The sequence below is a fragment of the Amblyraja radiata genome, chromosome 4 (genome assembly GCF_010909765.2).
Source record: "Amblyraja radiata isolate CabotCenter1 chromosome 4, sAmbRad1.1.pri, whole genome shotgun sequence".
NCBI classification, from domain to species: domain Eukaryota; kingdom Metazoa; phylum Chordata; class Chondrichthyes; order Rajiformes; family Rajidae; genus Amblyraja; species Amblyraja radiata.
In genome coordinates, this window is record NC_045959.1 from 50,056,607 (window position 1) to 50,076,834 (window position 20,228).

Genomic DNA, 20,228 nt, shown 5'->3' on the forward strand with positions numbered 1-20,228 from the left:
AAAATTGAGATAGTTAGATGTGGAAGGAGCTTATGGATGAAGATTGCTCCAGCGAGAGGTAAGCTGAGATGGAGAGTAAGGTGGGTTATATGGATGTGGAAATTAGCATTATAGCATCAGAAAGGGCATGAGAGTTGGAAGCTGAGTTGAAATTGTGCTGTAAATGCTCTCACCTAATGGCCACCTGTGACGGCAGCAGTGACTTCAATGGCGAGAATAAAATGTAATATTTAATATTGGGGGCTATAATAGGGCGGCACAGTGGTGCAGCGGTAAAGCTGCAGCCTCACAGTACCAGAGATCCATTTCATCCTGACGATCGGTGCTGTCAATACGGAGTTTGCACATTCCCCCTGTGACTGCATTGGTTTTAGTTTTAGTTTTAGAGATACAATGTGGAAACAGGCCCTTCGGCCCACCGAGACCACGCCGACCAACAATCACCCCGTACACTAGCTCTATCCTGCACCTCAGGGACAGTTCACAGAAGCCAATTAAATGCAAACCCGCACGTCCTTGGAATGTGGGTGGAAACCGGCGTACCCGAGAAAACCCCTTCTCCTGCACTCCAACGAATAAAGTCGCCCGTACCTCTCATTGTAGCACAGCCCCTTGATTCCAGCCAACACCTTCTAAATCCTTTCTGCATTTGGTGATAGGCATGGTCAAGATGGGCCAAAAGGCCTGTGTTTGTGCTCGATGACAAGATTAGATTTCAAAACTATGTACCTCCAACCCAAACTTGTAGTAGAAGTAGTTTATGAAATACTTGGCACAGTTCACCATCCCGCAATCCAGATGATGCCTTGTGATGTCATGAAAGATGGTTTTCGTTACCGGAGGTGGCAGGTTGTTGCGGAGCCTAAAATACTCCTGATGGCGATAGATGGTCACTTCAAATGCTAGCATGGCAAGAATCAACAGGTTGTTCTGGAAAAGAGAGAGAAGAAAAAACACATTTGGCTAATCAGAATCAATCAAGATGTACTCCAGTTTTATTTGCCATCCTTTAAAATCCACAGCACCCAACAAAGAAGGTCATCTATTCCTAAGAAGCCCTATCTATTCCTCAGATGATGAGTTAATTAGAAATGTAACCGTCCTGTGGTTCTTGATTCCCCTACTCTGCGTAAAAGACTGTGCATTTACTCTATCTATTCCTCTCATGACCTTAAACACATGTAATTTGCCCACACTGACCAACATACACTAGTCCCACCTGCCTGCGTTTGGCCCATATCCCTCTAAACTTTTCCTATCCATGCTCCTGTTCAAATGTTTCTTAAATCTTGTGTACCTGCCTCAACTATCTCCTCTGGCAGCTTGTCCCATACACCCACCACCCTGAGTGTAAACATGTTGTCCTTCAGGTTCCTATTAAACCTTTCCCCCCTCACCTTAAACCTATGCCCTCTGGTTCTCGATTCCCATACTCTGGGTAAGAGACTCTGGACATTTACCCTATATATACTTCTCATAATTCTTCCCACCCCTCATCCCCTTGCACTCTAAGGAATAAAGATCTAGCCTGCTCCGCCTCTCCATATGGCTCAATCCTTCAAGTTCTGGCAACATCCTTGTAAATCTTCTCTGCACCCTTTCCAGCTTAACGACATGTTAACAGCACCCACAATTAGGACGGGAATAATAAATTCAACTTCCTTACAGTTTTTTGCTAGGTGTGGTTCCATTTGCTTTATTCTGTGTGTTCACTGTTTCTAATCGACAGTTTGGCCTACTCTTTATTTTGGTTAAAGACAGAATGGTTCTGTGAAGAATACTCTTAAAATTTGAATACTAAATGCATACTTAAAACTCACTCGTGCCAGTGTACTGAGTCCCTTGCATGATGAAGTGAATCACTAACAATTTAAATTTGGAAACCTGTAAACCGTCATACCTTAAGGTACACTAGAAGGGGAGAAGCCTTCTTGAGGCCAATCCAGTTTGCGGGGTCCACAGGTCTAGAGTAGAGTACCGAGCTGTTTAGTCTGTCAAAGGTCTCTACATTTGTCTCATTCAGTTGTGGCTGAGGAATTAAACATTCAGATAAACATTCAGATAAAAGTTAAATAACTAATTATACTAAATGCAACTTACTTAACCTTCCTTTTCTGAAATGAGATAGCATTTTATAAATTATGGAAGAGAGACACAAAAGCTTTTCACTGTACATCGGTACACATGACAATAAATAATAAATTAGTAAATTCTTCCTCTCCTTCTTGCGTATGGCGTGCACAGCCTAAAGTTGTAAGACAACTTGTTCTGTTTGTTCTTCCGTTTGTGCACGTCAGGTTGATTGTATTCGTCGAAACAGGGTGGACCACGTGAAGGTTGCAATCTCCCACCCCCAATTAGTAAATAATCATATAGATGCAAGTATGTCATTTTAGTTTTATTATTTTTTAATTAGTAAATAAAACACTTGATCACCCAATGATATACTTGCAGCTGTATTATTTTTTTTTAAAGAGCTAAACATGTAGTGGCTATTTTTTGCATACGGAGTTATTTATTGTCGTTCGCATAAGTTGGTATATTTCGTTAGATAGTTGGATAATACTTTGGCTTTGGGCTTGGTTTTCTTAGTTAAGTGCTTATCCTGGAGTTATAGCATGTACTTTGTGTTTTAATTGTAATTTACTAAACAAATTGTTGGAGTAACTCAGCGGGTCAGGCAGCATCTTTGGAGAAAGGCAATAGGTGATGTTTGGGGTCGAGACACTTCTTCAGACTGAGAGTCAGGGGAGAGGGAAACTAGAGGTATGAAAAGGTTCATAGCAAATCCGGCACCGATGACCAAGGAAAGATAGAGCCCACAATGGTCCATTGTTGGCTGTGGAAGAGATAATGTGATAATGAAAGGAAACAAACAGTTGTCTTGCTAGTTTCAATGTTTATATCCCTTCACCACCATTCATCTATGCATAAGAACAATTTACAGCTGCCAATTAGCTCCGCAATCTGCATGTTTAGTTAAGTTTAATTTAGTTTGGAGATACAGTGCCAATTTAGAGATAGCGGAAACAGGCTCATCAGCCCACCGAGTCTGAAGAAGGGTCTCGACCCAAAACATCACCTATTTCTTTGCTCCAGAGATGCTGCCTGACCCTCTGAGTTGCTCCAGCATTTTGTGCCTATCTTCGGTGTAAACAAGCAAATGCAGTTCCTTCCTACATACTTATAAACCATGGATTTCTATTTAGCAACTGTTTATATTATTTTAATAACTAATTATAACAAACATTACAAAAAAATTAAGAGATAAAGTTTAGATAAAATAACATAGAGAATATCAAATTATATATTTAAAAATTCTAGGTTCAAGGGCTTAGAAAAATTGCATGCCTGATGATAATATGCTATATTTCAAAAAGCATTTAAAATATTTTAGCAGGAGAGAAATTCTTAAATATCCCATTTAACACAGCACAAGTTATTTGGGAAAAATGAATTTGTTCTTATTGTTGGATTGAAAAAAATTGCAGCTAATTGGTTGTTATTAACCTTGAAAAATTATCATCCAAATTACAAAATTAAACTTGGAGCAGTCAGGACAAAACAATGGGAATTAGACTAAGGACAAGTCTGTGCAAGCTATCTTTTTATTACATTGTTTATGGGTTTCTAACTTTGCTGATACGGCAACTGTTCGTCATCTCTAAATCCTAAACAAAAAAGCCATCAAAACCTGTCTCAAATGTCAGGTTAGATACATAGCTACATAGACAATAGGTGCAGGAGTAGGCCATTCAACCCTTCGAGCCAGCACAGCAATTCAATGTGATCATGGCTGATCATCCACAATCAGTACCGCATTCCTGCCTTCTCCCCATATCCCTTGATTTCGCTAGCCCTAAGATTACGTCTCTGTTCTGGATCTCCTGACCTGCCACACAGTAATATTACTCCAGGAATGCCTCTTCTCAATCAGTATGACAATGTTAAAGGGTGATATAGCTGGTAGATTTGCTGCTCACAGTGCCAGAGACCCGGGTTCGATCCTGACTTCGAGTGCTGTCTGTGTGGAGTTTGCATGTTCACCCTGTGACTGCGTGTGTTTCCATCAGCGACTGGTGCAAGACTCATGAAAACCAGCCCTGACTTTATCATCACATCAGAAAGCTACTTTTCACAAACCTAATATTTTGTTCTTGTTCAACCAAAATGTGGTCTTAAGGACACATTAGATTAGGAATGGGAGGCCATTAATGCAGGGCTATTATATTATTTTGCATTCTTAATAATTAGTGAGCGCTTAATAATTAGTGGGCGGCATGGTGGCGCAGTGGTAGAGTTGCTGCCTCACAGCGCCAGAATCCCAGGTTTGATCCTGACTACGGGTGCTGTCTGTACGGAGTTTGTATGTTCTCCCCATGACCAGCGTGGAGTTCCGGTTTCCTCTCACACTCTAAAGACATATAGATCTGTAGGTTAATTGTCTTGATAAAATTGTAAATTTGTCCCTAGTGTGTGTAGTATGGTGTTAATGTGCGGGGATCGCTGGATGGCACGGACTCGGTGGTCGAACGGCCTGTTACCACGCTGTATCTCTAAACAAAACTAAACTAAACTTGCAATTGAAGTTTAAATAACATACTCACAATTGTACAGTTAGAGGAGTAGTTTTCAGGTTGAACAGATGACAATTGATAGAACATTTTGCACACAATGATTATGCAGGTCATGACTGTACAGACACTCGATGCCAATGGACGTAACTTCACGTAAGGCAAAGCAAAGGCCCACGAGATTAGGAAGACGTAATTCAGAAGGGAAACCTGTAGGAATATTGTAAGAGTATATATACTCAGATCAGCCTTGCACACTTTGACAATGCAGATCAAACAGTAGAATACACATGGAAACAATATGATTTATTTACCTTAAAGAAACGCGGAGGAATTTATTTTGCCAGTTTAACTAGAAAGATTTAACGAGAACTTACCGTTTGAAGTTTGATCTTTATTTTATGAGAAGTTGAAGTGAGGGAATACGCGAAGAGCCCGCCAGTCCGCATAAGCGTCAAACTTTAGAGCAGTTGTATGAAACCACAGAATTGTTGCTGACCTAAGCAATAGGGAGATTAACGACCTAAGAACTACCGAATGAACTTTATGAGAAGTAGGGTTGGGAGTGGAGGGCACGTATTCCCTCACTTCAACTTCTCATAAAATAAAGATCAAACTTCAAACGGTAAGTTCTCGTTTAATCTTTCTATTTTATATCGAAGTCATGTGAGTGACTACGCGAAGACTTCAAAGCTCTGTGGTTTCATGCAGTGAACCAGTTTCCTGCAGACACACTGCCCCAGTTGACCAGAAATGGCTGAAGAAACATACTTCATTGAAACATGATGTTAACTTTAAACATGTCCATGCTTTAATGGAAAATATAGTCCCTTCATATCAGGGATAAACAATTGATTTAATTAACAGAACTTAAAATTTTGCTAGCAAGTAAACCAGGCCTGGTAATAGGTTTATTATAAAATGTTTGAAAAGTTAGCTCATTCGCCCATCCCGCTGTCGCAAGGATGTGATCCAGTGGGACTTCCAAATTTTTCGCTGCCGACGTGGCTGCAGCCCTGGTAGAGTGAGATTTAAATACATCAGTGTCTACTCCTGCAAATGCTAATACGCCTCTTAACCATCTAGAAATGGTCTGCACCATTACCCTTCTATGTGGTTTTTTATGACTGACGAAGACAGCCAGATCGCTGCCTCAAAGGTCTTTTGTAACCTTTATGTATTCTTTAATATATGTAACGATACATAACCTGCGATCTGGTGGATACACCAAGAGCTCCAACCTAAATCCTAATGCACCTGATCTACTTTGCTGAATTAGCTCATCTATATAAAAGGTTACCTTATTATTGGATATAACTGCCTTATCCAGCCTTCATTTCTGTAACGACTGGACTCGTTGTGCTGCAACAAGCGGCATGAGCATGACTAATTTATGGGTGAGCTGGGCCAAAGATAAAGATGCAGCTGGTGTCCAACTGCAAAACAACATTAATACTATATTAATGTTCCATACTTCCAGATATCTGGGCCTAGGAGGGTTTTCGTTAAAAATACCCCTCATAAATTTGGATACCAATGGGTGAGAGCCGACAGAATGGTGTCCAGATCCCAGCAGCAAATATGACGACAAAGCACTACGAGCAGTTAATAGCGCTATAACTCAATTTTTTGTTAAAATATAAGGTTGGAAGAAATTCCAACACATCGGCTATATCTGCCGTAAAGTAACTTATATGCGTATTGACACAAAAGTCTTCCCATTGTTTAATGTATGAGATGTACTGCTTCTTAGTGCCGTCCCACAAGCTGCAGTGATTATGTTGGATAATCCGAGCCCCAAGAAAGGTCTTCTCAGATTCTGCAAATGAACAGGTTGATTCTGTCATGTTCCGCTACATGACAGAATCAACCTGTTAATTTGCAGAATCTGAGGTTCCCGAGAAACGGGTTGAATAAGCAAATATTTATGTCTATGAACAACCATAGGTGGTTCTGTTAATACTCCTAACAGTAAAGGGAACCATGGCTGTGTAGGCCAGTTAGGCACTACTAAAATACCCGATGCGAAGTCTTGCATGATTTTTTGCAAGCATCGTCCAACGAGGCAGAATGCAGGGAAAGCATAGAAGAACATTCCCCCCCCCCCCCCAATCTATAGAGAATGCATCTATAGCCTCCGCCCCTGGGTCTGGCTCCCATGCTACATATCTTGGTAATTGGTGATTAAGCCTGGAGGCGAACAAATCAATATCAGGTGTTCCATAACGAGCAATAATGTTGTTATATACTTTTTGATCTAACATCCACTCAGTGTGATCATTGAATTTATGAGATCTAGTATCTGCCACCACATTAAATCAACCCGGCAAGTAAGCAGCTGAGATCCAAATTCTCCTGTTTATACACCAATTCCAAATGAGATTAGCTAAATTATCACAGGATATTGATTTGTTTCCACCCATGTGATTAATATATGCCACAGCCGGAGTGTTATCGATTTGAAGTCCAACATGCACATCATGTAGCTTCCCACAATAAGCCTTCAAAGCATAAAATGCCCCGAGCATTTCCAGGTAATTGATACCATATTTACGGCGAAATGGTAACTCGTTCATGTTCCATCTGCCACAGCAACTAGAGATGGTGTTAGTAGCTCCCCATCCCAGTGCACTTGCATCACTCTGCAGTGTTATTATAGGTTTACTAGACAAAACCCCGACGGAGCAATGTTGAATATTGGTCATCCACCATTGTAACTCTGCTTTAGATTTAGGCAACAACAGCATAGGTCTGTCGAAATGACCTTTGTGGAGTCTAATTGCCTGATCCTTTGCATGCTCCAGATTTTGATAATGCAAAGGCCCTAACCGAGCGGCTGGAAAGGCAGCCACTATTTTGCCAAATACTCTATAGCCACCTGGCGAATAGATGGCTCTTCTGTAATCACAAGATTATAACAAGCTTCCATTAAATTTAGTTTTTCCCCCATGGGCAGGGTCACAGACATTTCCACTGAGTTGATAGTAAACCCTAAATAGTCAATAGACCTCGTTGGTATCAATCTGGATTTTGCTGGATGGATGATAAACCCCAATTTCTCAAAAATGAGCTTGGCAGCTGAAACAGCTAGTTTTGCCAAATGCAGTGTTCTTCCGATGATCAGAATATCATCTATATAGCCCATAATAATATGCCCTTTAGCTTTAAGCAAGCCGAGCACTGGTTTAAGCAGTTTGGTAAATAACCGAGGAGCTAAGCTTAAACCATTAGGTAACACTTTAAACTGCCACAGCTGCTCCATCCAGCTAAACTTCAGATATCTCCGGTGATCCTTGTGAATCGAGTAATATGCATCCATGAGATCGATGCATGCCATAAAACAGCCCTTGGAAATTAGTTGCTTAGCAGTAAGGATATTTTCCATTTTAAAATGCCTATACTGCACATATGAGTTGAATTTTGCCAAATCAAGGATGATATGGCATCCACCATCTCTCTTCACCCTGGATAATATATTAGAGATGTATTGATCTTTATCATAAATTGATCTCGCAATTACTCCTTTTTTGTGCAATGCGTGTATTTCTGCTTGCATATCCAAAGACTCTAGTTTGGAGCAAGTATACAACCGACTCGGCGTATCTTGTGTGGGTGGAAATGAGTTAGGCAAAAACTAAATTTTGAAACCCTTTATACTGTGCAATATAAGCGGATCTGAAGTTATCTTACGCCATTCATGCAAGAACAAACTTAACCTGCCACCGACTTGAAATTCCTCCGCACACTCCATGTGACTGATAGAACCAGACCCACCTACCTCAAATGTTACAGGTGGTTTGACACCAGGCCCAGCAGACCTTAATTTTGGTTCTTATTTCCCCCCTCGCTCTGAAAGGTTGAGCTGTTGGGACATGAGGCTGCTGCATCTTCCAGGATGGGCGGGATGGGCCTTGGCCTAAAAAAGACCTGTGGACAAATCTGGAATTCCCACTGGTCTCAGAAGACCGCTTCTTGCTGGTAGAGGCCTAGGGGTGCTGACGCTGGAGGAGGGGAATCTTGCTCATAAAAGATGCTTTGATCATGCCAGCAGCATTTGACTCCTCATGCCTTGACCTGTTTATTCAAGTCTTCTCCGAAGAGGAATTCTGGAAGCTGAATGTTGCTGGCCTTGCATAGATGTGCGAACCTTGGATTCAGTTCTGGTTTGATGGCGTCTTTCCGGAAACAGTTCATTTCAAAATGAGCGTTGCACAGCAGTGCCATAGCATCCTGCTGAACTTCGGACAATTGAACGTCATCAATTGACCTAGCAAAGGCCGTGATCCATGCGGACAATAGCCTCAGGATCCTTTGAAGCTTCAGTTCTTTGGATTTTGTATTGGCCCCAATATAATCCCAAATAGAGGCGTTAACTAAGGGCACATTTAAGGTTGGACAATTTTCCGGACTGGGATATTTCGCAGCCGTATCCACCATGGTCACTTCTTTCAGCTGGTGGGAAGTGAGGTAGCTGATGCTTCTAGCCAAATTAGCAACCCTGAACCAGGAGCTGCAGCAGGCCTTTGAATTAAACTGCCTGAGTATGACTTCGGAACACAGAACATATTGTGTGCTAGCATCTTCTCCATAAGATGCTCCATCTGAGCCAAACGGCCTAACACATCCGACATGGATGTGGGAGCAGTATCCTCCTGGCCTGAATCGTCCAATAGGACTTGCCTCATAGTTTTAGCTTTGGCTTTACCCCCTTTCGGGGTTGCCAAGCTGCTTCCTATAGGAACCAATTCTGAGGTAGCTGAGCAGACCGGAGTTGCCAGCTACTCTGGGGTAGAAATGGACGGCCGCCGGCTTCTCGCACTACCGCGGTCTTCCGCTGCCGGTTTTACCGCGGCCCGTCTTGGTTTGGTCCTAGGTTTTTCCATAATCAAACCTAGAGACTTGTTGAAAAAATAAAGTATACCGAACACACCCAGAGCAAGTTTGCACTTACCTGAGAGGTTTTTCAAACTTACCGCTGGAGGAACCGACATTCCCCCAAGCCAGTCCATGCGCCATGCGTTTGACGTATTGACGTGCATGCGGACTGGCGGGCTCTTCACGTAGTCACTCACGTGACTTCGATATAAAATTACATGTTTGTTGTACTTGCATTGGATGCAGTTTGGGGAATGAAAGGCCTAGATCGGATGGATGTGGAGAGGATGTTTTCAGTAGAGGGGACTCCAGGACCAGAGGACTCAGCCTCCAAATAAAAGTAAGTACCTTTAGAATGGAAATGTGGAGGAATTTCTTTAGCCAGAGGGTGGTGAATCTGTGGAATTTATCTCCACAGATGGTTGTGGAGGCCAAGTCCTTGGGTATATTTAAAGCAGAGATTCATAGATTCTTGATTTGCAAGCACATCAATGGTTACAGGGAGAAGGCAAGAGAATGGGGTTCAGAGGGAATGATAGATAAGCCATGATTGAATGGTGAGGTACACTCGATGGGTTGGATGGCCTAATTCTGATCCCATGTTTAATGGTCTTATTGTCTTTATCAGTGGAGAAAATACAAATCTGCGCCCCCAACAAGACACAATCATACATAGGGAATCAGAATTGTAGGCTCGGCTATAATGATTAGAATTTGTAGTTGGTTGAAGCTACTGGCATTCACTGTTATAGTTAAGGCTACTGGAGCCCATAATTACATGTGACTGGTAGAGCAATGTCACGTTGAATGGTTATAATGTAACCATGAGTACCAACAAGCACAATAACAGCATACATTCATGTAACACCTCTAGTACAGCAATGTTTTATCAAGGCATTTAGAGGAATTTTATGAAGCCAAGATTTTGAGCGCAGGAGGATGAGACATGATCGTATATATGTGTATAGGATCATGAGAGAACTAGATCAGCTAAACCGACAGAGTTTCTTGCCTAGCGTAGGGGAATTGAGAACCAGAGGGCATAGGTTGAAGGTGAGGGGGGAAGATTTAATGGGAATCTGAGGGTGTATGAAACGAACTGCCGGTGGACCAAGTTTAGGCAGGTACTATCGCAATGTTTAAGAAACATTTAGACAGGTACATGGATCGGACAGGTTTAGAGGGATATGGGCTAAATGCAGGCAGGTGGGTCTAGTGCAGATGGGACCTGTTGGTCAGTGTGGGCAAGTTGGGCCGAAGGGCTCTTTTCCACGCTATAAGACTATGACTATTTCCAGGCATCAAGAGTCAAATCAAGAGTGTTTCATTGTCATATGTACATCATTGGAACGATGAAATTATTTCTTGCTGCAACTTGTGGAGATATCAGAACAGGCAGCCAAAGAGGTGAAAACTCGTCCCCAAAACTCATCCCCAAGCTCCTTAATCTTGGACTGGAGACCATCTGTGGCTGGATATTCGACTTCCTGACGGGCAGGCCCCAGGTGGTGAGAATCCTCACTGATCCTCAACACAGGCACACCACAGGGCTGTGTGCTCAGTCCTCTCCTGTACTCCCTGTTCCCGCACGATTGTACTGCTAAGTACAGCTCAAACATCATCCTGAAGTTTGCTGACGACATGATCATCTAGGGCCTCAACACAGACAATGAGAAGGCCTAAAGATAGGAGGTAAAGGCACTGGTGCCAGGAAAATAACCTCTCTCAATGTCAGCAAAACTAAAGAGATGATCGTGGTCTACAGGAGACAGCAGCAGAGTGGACACCTCCCCATCCACATCGGTGATGCTGAGGTTGAAAGGGTCAGCAGCTTCAAGTCCCTCGGTGTGCACATCACTGAGGACCTCTCTTGGATACTGCACACGGACACAATAACAAAGAAAGCCCACACGCGGCTCTTTTTCCTGAGCAGACTGAGGAAGTTTGGCAAGAACGCCAGCATTCTCACAAACCTCTACAGATGCACCATCGAGAGTCTGCTGATGGGCTGCATCACAATCTGGTACGGGAACTGTTCTGCCCACAGCCGCAAATCACGACAGAGAGCGGTGAAGGCGGCACAGCACATCACTGGCAACTGTCTCCCAGCCATTCAGGACATTTTCCACTGGCGGTGCCTGCGGAAGGCACAAAGTATCATCAAGGACCACAGCCACCCAGCACGCAGACTGTTCTCCTTGTTACCGTCAGGCAGACGATACAGGAGCATGGCTGCACGTACCACCAGACTTAAGAACAGTTTTCACCATCAGGCCATCAGGCTTCTGAACTCATAAACACATCATATATGTTGATTATTTTATTTATTATTGTCTTTTACCTACCAATTTCACTTTTATCTTATCTTATTTTATCTTATTTTTTTCCTTGTAATATCATTGCTGAGGTGACCCGTTGTCTTGTCATTCCATTGTACCGTTGACCCTGTGTTAACCTACATATGACAAATAAAACTGAACTGAACTGAACTGAGGTAGGTTTTGAGTGGTCAAATCTGCCGTCTGAATTTGCCAGTGTTTTCGGAGTAGATTGAGCAGTACAATGTAAGAAATGAAGCTGTTCTATTGGCACGGTAGTGAAAATCCAAAGCCATTACAAATATTAAAGAGTAATAAACAGCAGTGTGAATTATGATGTGTTGACTACATTTAGCCTTCCATGCAGTGAAAATCAATTATTCCAGCAATACAGTCTCCAACATCCAGGTTTTACATGTGTGATTTTAATGTCAAATACATTTGGGCTTCATGAAATGTTAATTTTGGTTTCATACTTACCTCTTTCAATGTAATCCAAATAATGTAAAATGACACAATTTTGATAATGTGCAGTTCCAAAATCCACCATGCCATTATTTGTAGTTTGTGGAAAGTCTCCATAAATTTCAGGAACAGCACAGTCAGCCTGTCAATTACCAGGTGCCATTTATTTGTTTTTTCCTCTAAATGGACGGGAAAAAGAAAACTATTTCATTATCCGGGAGAAATTATTTCTGAAAAATTAGAACAACTGCTCGGCTATTAATTACCATTGAAACCATAATGTTTTGGCATGCAAGTCTCCAAACATGGAGATCCAGTACAGATACATCCCAAAACAAAGGGATTTAGGTAGGTAGTTAGGAGCACATAGCCATACATAGTGGAAACAGGCCCTTCAGCCCAACTCATCCATACCTTTAGACTTTACAGATACAGCGTTAGAGATACAGCGCAGAAACAGGCCCTTCACCTCATTGTGTCAGCGCTGACCAACAATCACCCCCATACACCTCATATTATCCTACACACTAGGGATGATACACGATTTTACCGAAGCCAATTAACCTACAACCTATACATCTTTGGAGTGTGGGAAGAAACTGGAGCACCCGGAGAAAATCCATGCGATCGCAGGGAGAACATACAAACTCCGTACAGACAGGACCCATAGTGAGGATCGAACCCGGGTCTCTGGCGCTGTGAGGCAGCAACTCCGCCGCTGTGCCACTGTGCTGCCCCCATTTATAGAGATAACCAAGCATCTTGCCAACCTAGATGCCTGAGTTGGTCCTGTTTGCCTGTGTTTTGTCCATATCCCTCTAGATCATTCTTATCCAACCACCTGTCCAAGTGTCTTTAAAATGTTATTATAATACCTGCCTCATCTATCTCCTCTGGCACCTTGTTCCATATATCCACCACTGTCTGAGTGAATAGGATACACAGTGCTGGACTAAACACAGCAGGAGAGGAATGTCTGGAGAACATGGATAGGTGACATTTTGGGTGAAATTTTGTCCTTTTATATAATTCCATCGTATAAAAGTTGTCCGTTCAATGTACACTTCAGCTCATTCATGTGGATTGCAGGATGGTGTTGAGAGACCACCTGCCCATTTTCTGGTTCTCTAGGTTGCCTCACCAGGACCTGTGCTGATGGTGATTTAACACACCGTTTGATGCACAAATCCTCAGGGACCCACTGCACTCTTGCTTGCAACCAATATTACAGTGATTTGAGAGGAACCAGACTTGGTGTGCGTTCACCGTGCAATGATACTTTAACCCCCCCCCCCCCAACCCGCTCCTAACCCCCCCCCCCCTCCGCAACAGGAGGCAACAATTCCTCACCCAAGTGCCCCTCAATGGGATTAAATGGCCATTGTCAGAGCAGTAAACCCTACTCAATGTTTGAGGCATGCGATATACATTCCTTTTCTCATAATATAAATACAGGATATGACCACAATGATGAAAATGTTTGTATTGTGAAGGTTTATAGAGAGGGTGAACTTCCACAGAGCAGTAAACCCTACTCAATGTTTGAGGCATGCGATATACATTCATTTTCTCATAATATAAATACAGGATATGACCACAATGATGAAAATGTTTGTATTGTGAAGGTTTATAGAGAGGGTGAACTTCCACAGGAGGTTTATAGCAATTCATTCTAAATGTTCATAAATTACTTGTGATTTTGCACATGAATACCACTCAACTAATAATGCCAATTTGTCTGGGCTGCTGGCAGATTGGACAACCTAGCCATTTACAAAGTAACACACGGACCCAAAAGCTTCCACGTTCTGGTAATTTCCCACTTTACCCTTTTCAGCAATTTTCTCTGTATTCTACACATTCCTCATACGTTCATAAATTCTAGGAGCAGGATTAGGTCATTTGGCCCATCAAGTCTACTCTGCCTGATTTATCTTTCCCTCCCCACCCCATTCTCCTGCCTTCTCCTCACAAGCCCTGACGCCCAAATTAATCAAGAATCTGTCAATCTCCACCTTAAAAATATAATCTCTCACCTTCTGTTCTATTGAAACAAACTTTTTTTCTCTCGACTCACCTGTACTAACATGGGTCCCAGACCTTAAATATTAACTGTTTCTCCTTTTGTAGTTCTGTCAGATTTATAGTTACTCCAGTATTTTATATTTTTATTACAAATTTCCAGGATCAGTAGTTGATTTGATTTTCAAATCATGTCTCTTCACTTGGATTTACTTATCAGTGACCATAGACTTTAGAAGCAGGCCATTGGGCCCACCAAATCCGTGCCAATCAACGATCACCCCATACACTGGCACTATCCTATATACTAGGGATCATTTACAAAGCCAAATAACCTACAAACCCTGGATGCTTTGTAGTGCGGGAGGAAACTAGAGCACCCAGAGAAAACCCACGCGGTCACAGGGAGAACGTACAAATTCCACACAGACAGCACCCGGGTCTCTGGTGCTGGAAGGCAGCCAGTCTATTGTGCCACCGTGCATTCTGCAAAACTCAAAGCGCTGAAGAAACTCAGTGGATCATGCAGCATCTGGAGAGGGAATGAACAGGTGATGTTTTGGATCAGGATCCTTCCTCAGGTTCAGGAAGGAATGAACAGGCGATGTTTTGGGTTGGGGCCCTTCTCCAGACTTCAGATTCCAATGGTACTTTATTGTCATATGTATTAAGGTACAGTGAATTTTTTTTTCCTTTTCATACAGTTCAGTGACAATCCTTCTATACATTAGGCACAATCATACTAAATATAAGTGTTATTCAGAAGATAGACACAAAAAACTGGAGTAACTCAGCGGGTCAAGCAGCAGCTTTGGAGAAAGTGAATAGGTGATGTTTCGGGTCGAGACTCTTCGTAAGATAGATGTAGCTTCTGAAGAAGGGTCCCCAGCTGAAAAGTCGCATGTCCATTTCCTCCACGAGTGCTGCCTGACCTGCTGAGATCCTACCGCACTTGTGTTTTGCTCAAGATTCCAGCATCTGCAATTTCTTGTGTCGTCTCCATTATCTGCCAACAGATACAACTGGAACAATTACCAGGATTGTATCTCCAAACCGCCTGAAGACAGAGAATGCCTTAAGTCTTTCTGCAAGGAAGATAAAATCAATCACCTCTGGAATCTTCCTCCTCCTCCTCCTCTGCCTCTTCACCCTCTGGCTTTTTATCCTCTGTTCTTTCCTCTTTCTGAGAACTGGTGTTAATATTCATCATGCCGATGTCAGGGAGACTCCCGTCCTGATTCACCAGCCTGTTGGTAGATATCAGGCTGTTAGGAAGATGTTAAGTGCAAGTTGTGGCCCTAGCAGGATTAAGTTCAGGGATGTCTTGTCACAGAATGTCAAGCAATTTATTCTAGTTGGGTTTATTTTGACGCAGTTTCTCCATATGAGCATGGTAGAGTTAGTAGAATAACATGTTTGGCACATGAAGTAACTGTCTAAAACAGCTACGCATTATAATTGCTGCTTCAAGATTATGATTCAAGCCTAAACTTGACATTTTCCCCGAGGGAGAAAATTGTCATAGTTTAAGCTGAGAGCATGAAATGGTGACAAGTGAGAGCAAGCATTTCATGTCTTTGGGAAGACTTACGCATTCTGTCGATTTGACATGTATAGCTTGATTCTGTACAGAGTAATTCACACAGGAAGAAAAAGAAGATGAGTACAGCGCGTTATGGAAAGAATAATACAAAAGAAAAGATCTGCATCTAGCCACACACACAGTTTACTATCTTCCCCGTACGCGGTTAACTGCTTCACGCCGCTGTCAATTTTTGATTCAGTGCTAAAGCAACGTGCATTTCTAGACAGGACATGCAATCCTCTTCATTCAGTGTTGACCTTTGCAAAATATTGTTGCATTCACACAGCAATTGCCATTCCAGATTTGAGGTTTGTTTCAATCTGTGCTGCCATCGTTGGGTTAGAGGTACATATTTTATATAATGATTCTGTTTGTTGAAATTGGAAATGACAAAATACTTACTTGCTAGCAGCAGATGGGCATATTTTACAAAGTGAAAGCAACTTGCATGCTTTGGAACGAAGCTTAAATCATGCGCTCTCTCCACAAGCTATACACGGTGGCAGCATAGATCAATGATACAACTTTACCTTAACCTTAACAATAGCTTTTAATTGTATCTTGGTACACATGACTATATACACCAAAAACATTGGTTAATGTTCATAAGTGATAGGAGCAGAATTAAACCCTTCGGACCATCAAGTCTACTCCACCATTCAATCATGGCTGATCTATCTTTCCCTCTCAACCACAATCTCCTGCCTTCTCCCCATAACCCCTAACACCCGCACTAATCAAGAATCTATCAATCTGCAACTTAAAAATATCAATTGACTTGGGCCTGCACAGCCGTCTGTGGCAATGAATTCCACGATTCATGACCATCTTACAAAATAAATTCCTCCTCATCTCCTTTCTAAAGGTACATCCTTTTATTCTGAGGCTATGGCCTCTGGTCCAAGACGCTCCCACTAGTGGAAACATCCTCTCCATATCCACTCTATCCAGGCTTTTCCTATACGGTAAGTTTCAATGAGGTACCCGCTCATCCTTTTAAACTGCAGCGAGTACAGGCCCAGTGCCGTCAAACACTCATCATATGTTAACCCAATTATCCCCGGGATAATTCTTGTAAACCTCTTCTGGACCCTCTCCAATGGCAGTACATAGTATTAGGAGGCATTCTTCTATGGTTGCTGGCACCAAAATGGGGTGAGAGCATCAATGCATTATTGTTACCAGTTCTCACGCATGTTTCATTGAAGGCATTGGTGCTAGTACACTCACAACTTATAATGCTACTGACCAGAGAGAACTACTCTTGCCACTCCCTTTTTTCCCCTCTCCAATCAGGCAAGAGGTATAGAAGCGTGAAAACGCACACCTACACCTCCAGATTCTGGGACAGTTTCTTCCCAGCTGTTATCAGGCAACTGAGCCATCCTATCAACAGCTAGAGGCAGTCTTGAACTACTATCTATCTCATTGGAGACCCTTGGACTGTATTTGGTCGGACCTTGCTGGGCTTATGCACTAAACATTATTCACGTTATTTATATATACATAAGGGGGAAAAGGATAACTAGAGAGAGAGTGGGACCTCTCAGGAATCAAAGCGGCACAGGATATAGGCAAGGTCCTCAATGTGTATTTCTCCTCTGTATTTACCAAGGAGAAAGACAGTAGGATGGAGGAACTTGGGGCAGTCAATGGAAGTGTCTTCAGAGCAGTCAGTGTTACCTTCGAAGAAGTACTGTATCGTGTATGAAGGTAAACAAATCTCCAGGGTCTGATCAGATATATCCGAGGATATTGCGGGAACCCTGGTTGAAATTCATGAGTCGTCCTTAAATACAGGAGAGGTCCCGGAAGACTGGAGGGTGAAAAATGTTGTGCCTCGTTACAAGAAGTGCTGCAGTGAAAATGTTGGGAACTATAGGCGGGTGAGTTTAACATCTGTAGGTGGAAAGTTACTAGAGAGTATTCTGATGGTTAGGTTATACAGGCATTTGGATGGGCAAGGGCTGATTAGTAATTGTCAGCATGGTTTTGTACGTGGGAGGTCGTGTCTCACAAATCTGATTGATTTTTTTGAAGACATGACCAAACAGGTCGATCAGGGCAGGATCCCCGACAAGGTTCCGCATGGTAAGCTGCTCAGGAAGGTTAGATCGCATGAGATCCAAGCTCAGAGAGCTGAATGGTTAGCAAATTGGCTCCATGGAAGGAAGCAGAGGGTGATGGTGGAAGGTTGGAGGCCAGTGACTAGTGGGGTGCCACAGGGATCTGTGTTGGGTCCACTGTTGTTTGTCATGTACATCAATGATCTGGATGATGGTGTGGTAAATTGGATTAGTAAGTATGCAGATGATACTAAGATAGGTGGGGTTGTGGATAATGAAGTAGATTTTCAAAGTCTACAGAGAGATTTATGCCAGTTGGAAGAGGGGGCTGAAAGATGGCAGATGGAGTTTAATGCTGATAAGTGTGAGGTGTTACATCTTGGCAGGACAAATCAAAATAGGACGTACATGGTAAATGGTAGGGAATTGAAGAATGCAGGTGAACAGAGGGATCTGGGAATAACTGTGCACAGTTCCCTGAAAGTGGAATCTCATGTAGATAGGGTGGTAAAGAAAGCTTTTGGTGTGCTGGCCTTTATAAATCAGAGCATTGAGTATAGAAGTTGGGATGTAATGTTAAAATTGTACAAGGCATTGGTGAGGCCAATTCTGGAGTATGGTGTACAATTTTGGTCGCCTAATTATAGGAAAGATGTCAACAAAATAGAGAGAGTACAGAGGAGATTTACTAGAATGTTGCCTGGGTTTCAGCAACTAAGTTACAGAGATAGGTTGAACAAGTTAGGGCTTTATTCTTTGGAGCGCAGAAGGCTAAGGGGGGACGATAGAGGTCTTTAAAATGATGAGAGGGATAGACAGAGTTGACGTGGATAAGCTTTTCCCACTGAGAGTAGGGAAGATTCAAACAAGAGGACATGACTTGAGAATTAAGGGACAGAAGTTTAGAGGTAACATGAGGGGGAACATCTTTACTCAGAGAGTGGTGGCTGTGTGGAATGAGCTTCCAGGGAAGGTGGTGGAGGCAGGTTCGTTTTTATCATTTAAAAATAAATTGGATAGTTATATGGACGGGAAAGGAATGGAGGGTTATGGTCTGAGCGCAGGTGTATGGGACTAGGGGAGATACGTGTTCGGCACGGACTAGAAGGGTCGAGATGGCCTGTTTCTGTGGTGTAATTGTTATATGGTTATATGGTTATGGTTGCTTCCCGGACTGGAGGACTGTGACTAGTGGTGTGCCTCAGGGTTCAGTGCTGGGCCCCCTTACTGTTTGTCATCTACATCAATGATTTGGTTGAGAACATAAAGGGAAAGATTAGCAAGTTGATACAAAAGTGAGTGGTTTTGCAGATTGTGAAGATGATTGTGAAAGATTGCAGCAGGATCTGGTTCGATTGGCCAGGCCGACTGTGGAATGGTTGTTGGATTTAATATAGTGAAATGTGAGGTGTTGCATTTTGGGATGTCGAACAAGGGCAGGACCTACACAGTAAATGGCAGGCTTCTGGAGAGTGGAGCAGAGGGATCTTGGAGTACAGGTGCAGGGTTCCTTGAAGGTCGAGTCGCAGGTAGATAAGGTGGTCAAAAATACTTTTGGCACATTGGCCTTCATCAGTCAGAGTATTGAGTATAGAATACCCAGTCTGAAGAAGGGTCTTACCACGAAACGTCACCCATTCCTCCTCTCCAGAGATGCTGCCTGTCCCGCTGAGTTACTCAGCTTTTTGTGTCTATATTGAGTATAGAGGTTGGGAGGTCATGTTGCAGTTGTATAAGACATTGGTGAGACAGCATTTAAAGTATTGTGTTCAGTTCTAGGCACCGTGTTATAGGAAAGATATTGTCAAGCTTGAAAGGGTTAAGAGAAGATTTACGAGGATGTTGCCAGGACTAGAGGGTCTGAGCTATAGGGAGAGGTTGAGTAGGCTGGGTCTCTATTCCTTGGAGCATAGGAGGATGAGGGGTGATCTTATAGAGGTGTACAAAATCATGAGAGGAATAGATCGGGTTGATGCACAGCATCTCTTGCCCAGAGTAGGGGAATCGAGGACCAGAGGACATAGGTTCAAGGCGAAGGGGAAAAGATTTAATAGGAATCTGAGGGGTAACTTTTTCACACAAAGGGTGGTAGGTGTATGGAACAAGCTGCCAGAGGAGATAGTTGAGACTGGGACTATCCCAACGTTTAAGAAGCAGTTAAACAGGTACACGGATAGGACAGGTTTTGAGGGATATGGATCAAATGCAGGCAGGTGGGATTAGTGTAGCTGGGACACTTCGGCCAGTGTGGGCAAGTTGGGCCGAAGGGCCTGTTTCCACACTATATCACTCTATGACTCTATTCCCCTTTATCATGTATCTG

General features: G+C 42.7%; 1 protein-coding gene across 6 annotated transcripts in view; it reads right to left on the reverse strand.

Moving 5' to 3' along the window:
• The window catches only part of piezo2 (piezo type mechanosensitive ion channel component 2), a 499,687-nt gene that overhangs the window by 86,704 nt on the left and 392,755 nt on the right, over nt 1-20,228 (reverse strand). For all 6 annotated transcript variants that reach the window (XM_033019396.1, XM_033019395.1, XM_033019392.1 and 3 more), the window contains 5 exons: nt 15,365-15,501; nt 12,248-12,411; nt 4,608-4,784; nt 1,901-2,029; nt 730-930 (listed from right to left, as the gene is read on the reverse strand). In XM_033019396.1, the coding sequence (XP_032875287.1) occupies nt 730-930; nt 1,901-2,029; nt 4,608-4,784; nt 12,248-12,411; nt 15,365-15,501 (808 nt within the window). The remainder of the gene's footprint in view (nt 1-729; nt 931-1,900; nt 2,030-4,607; nt 4,785-12,247; nt 12,412-15,364; nt 15,502-20,228) is intronic.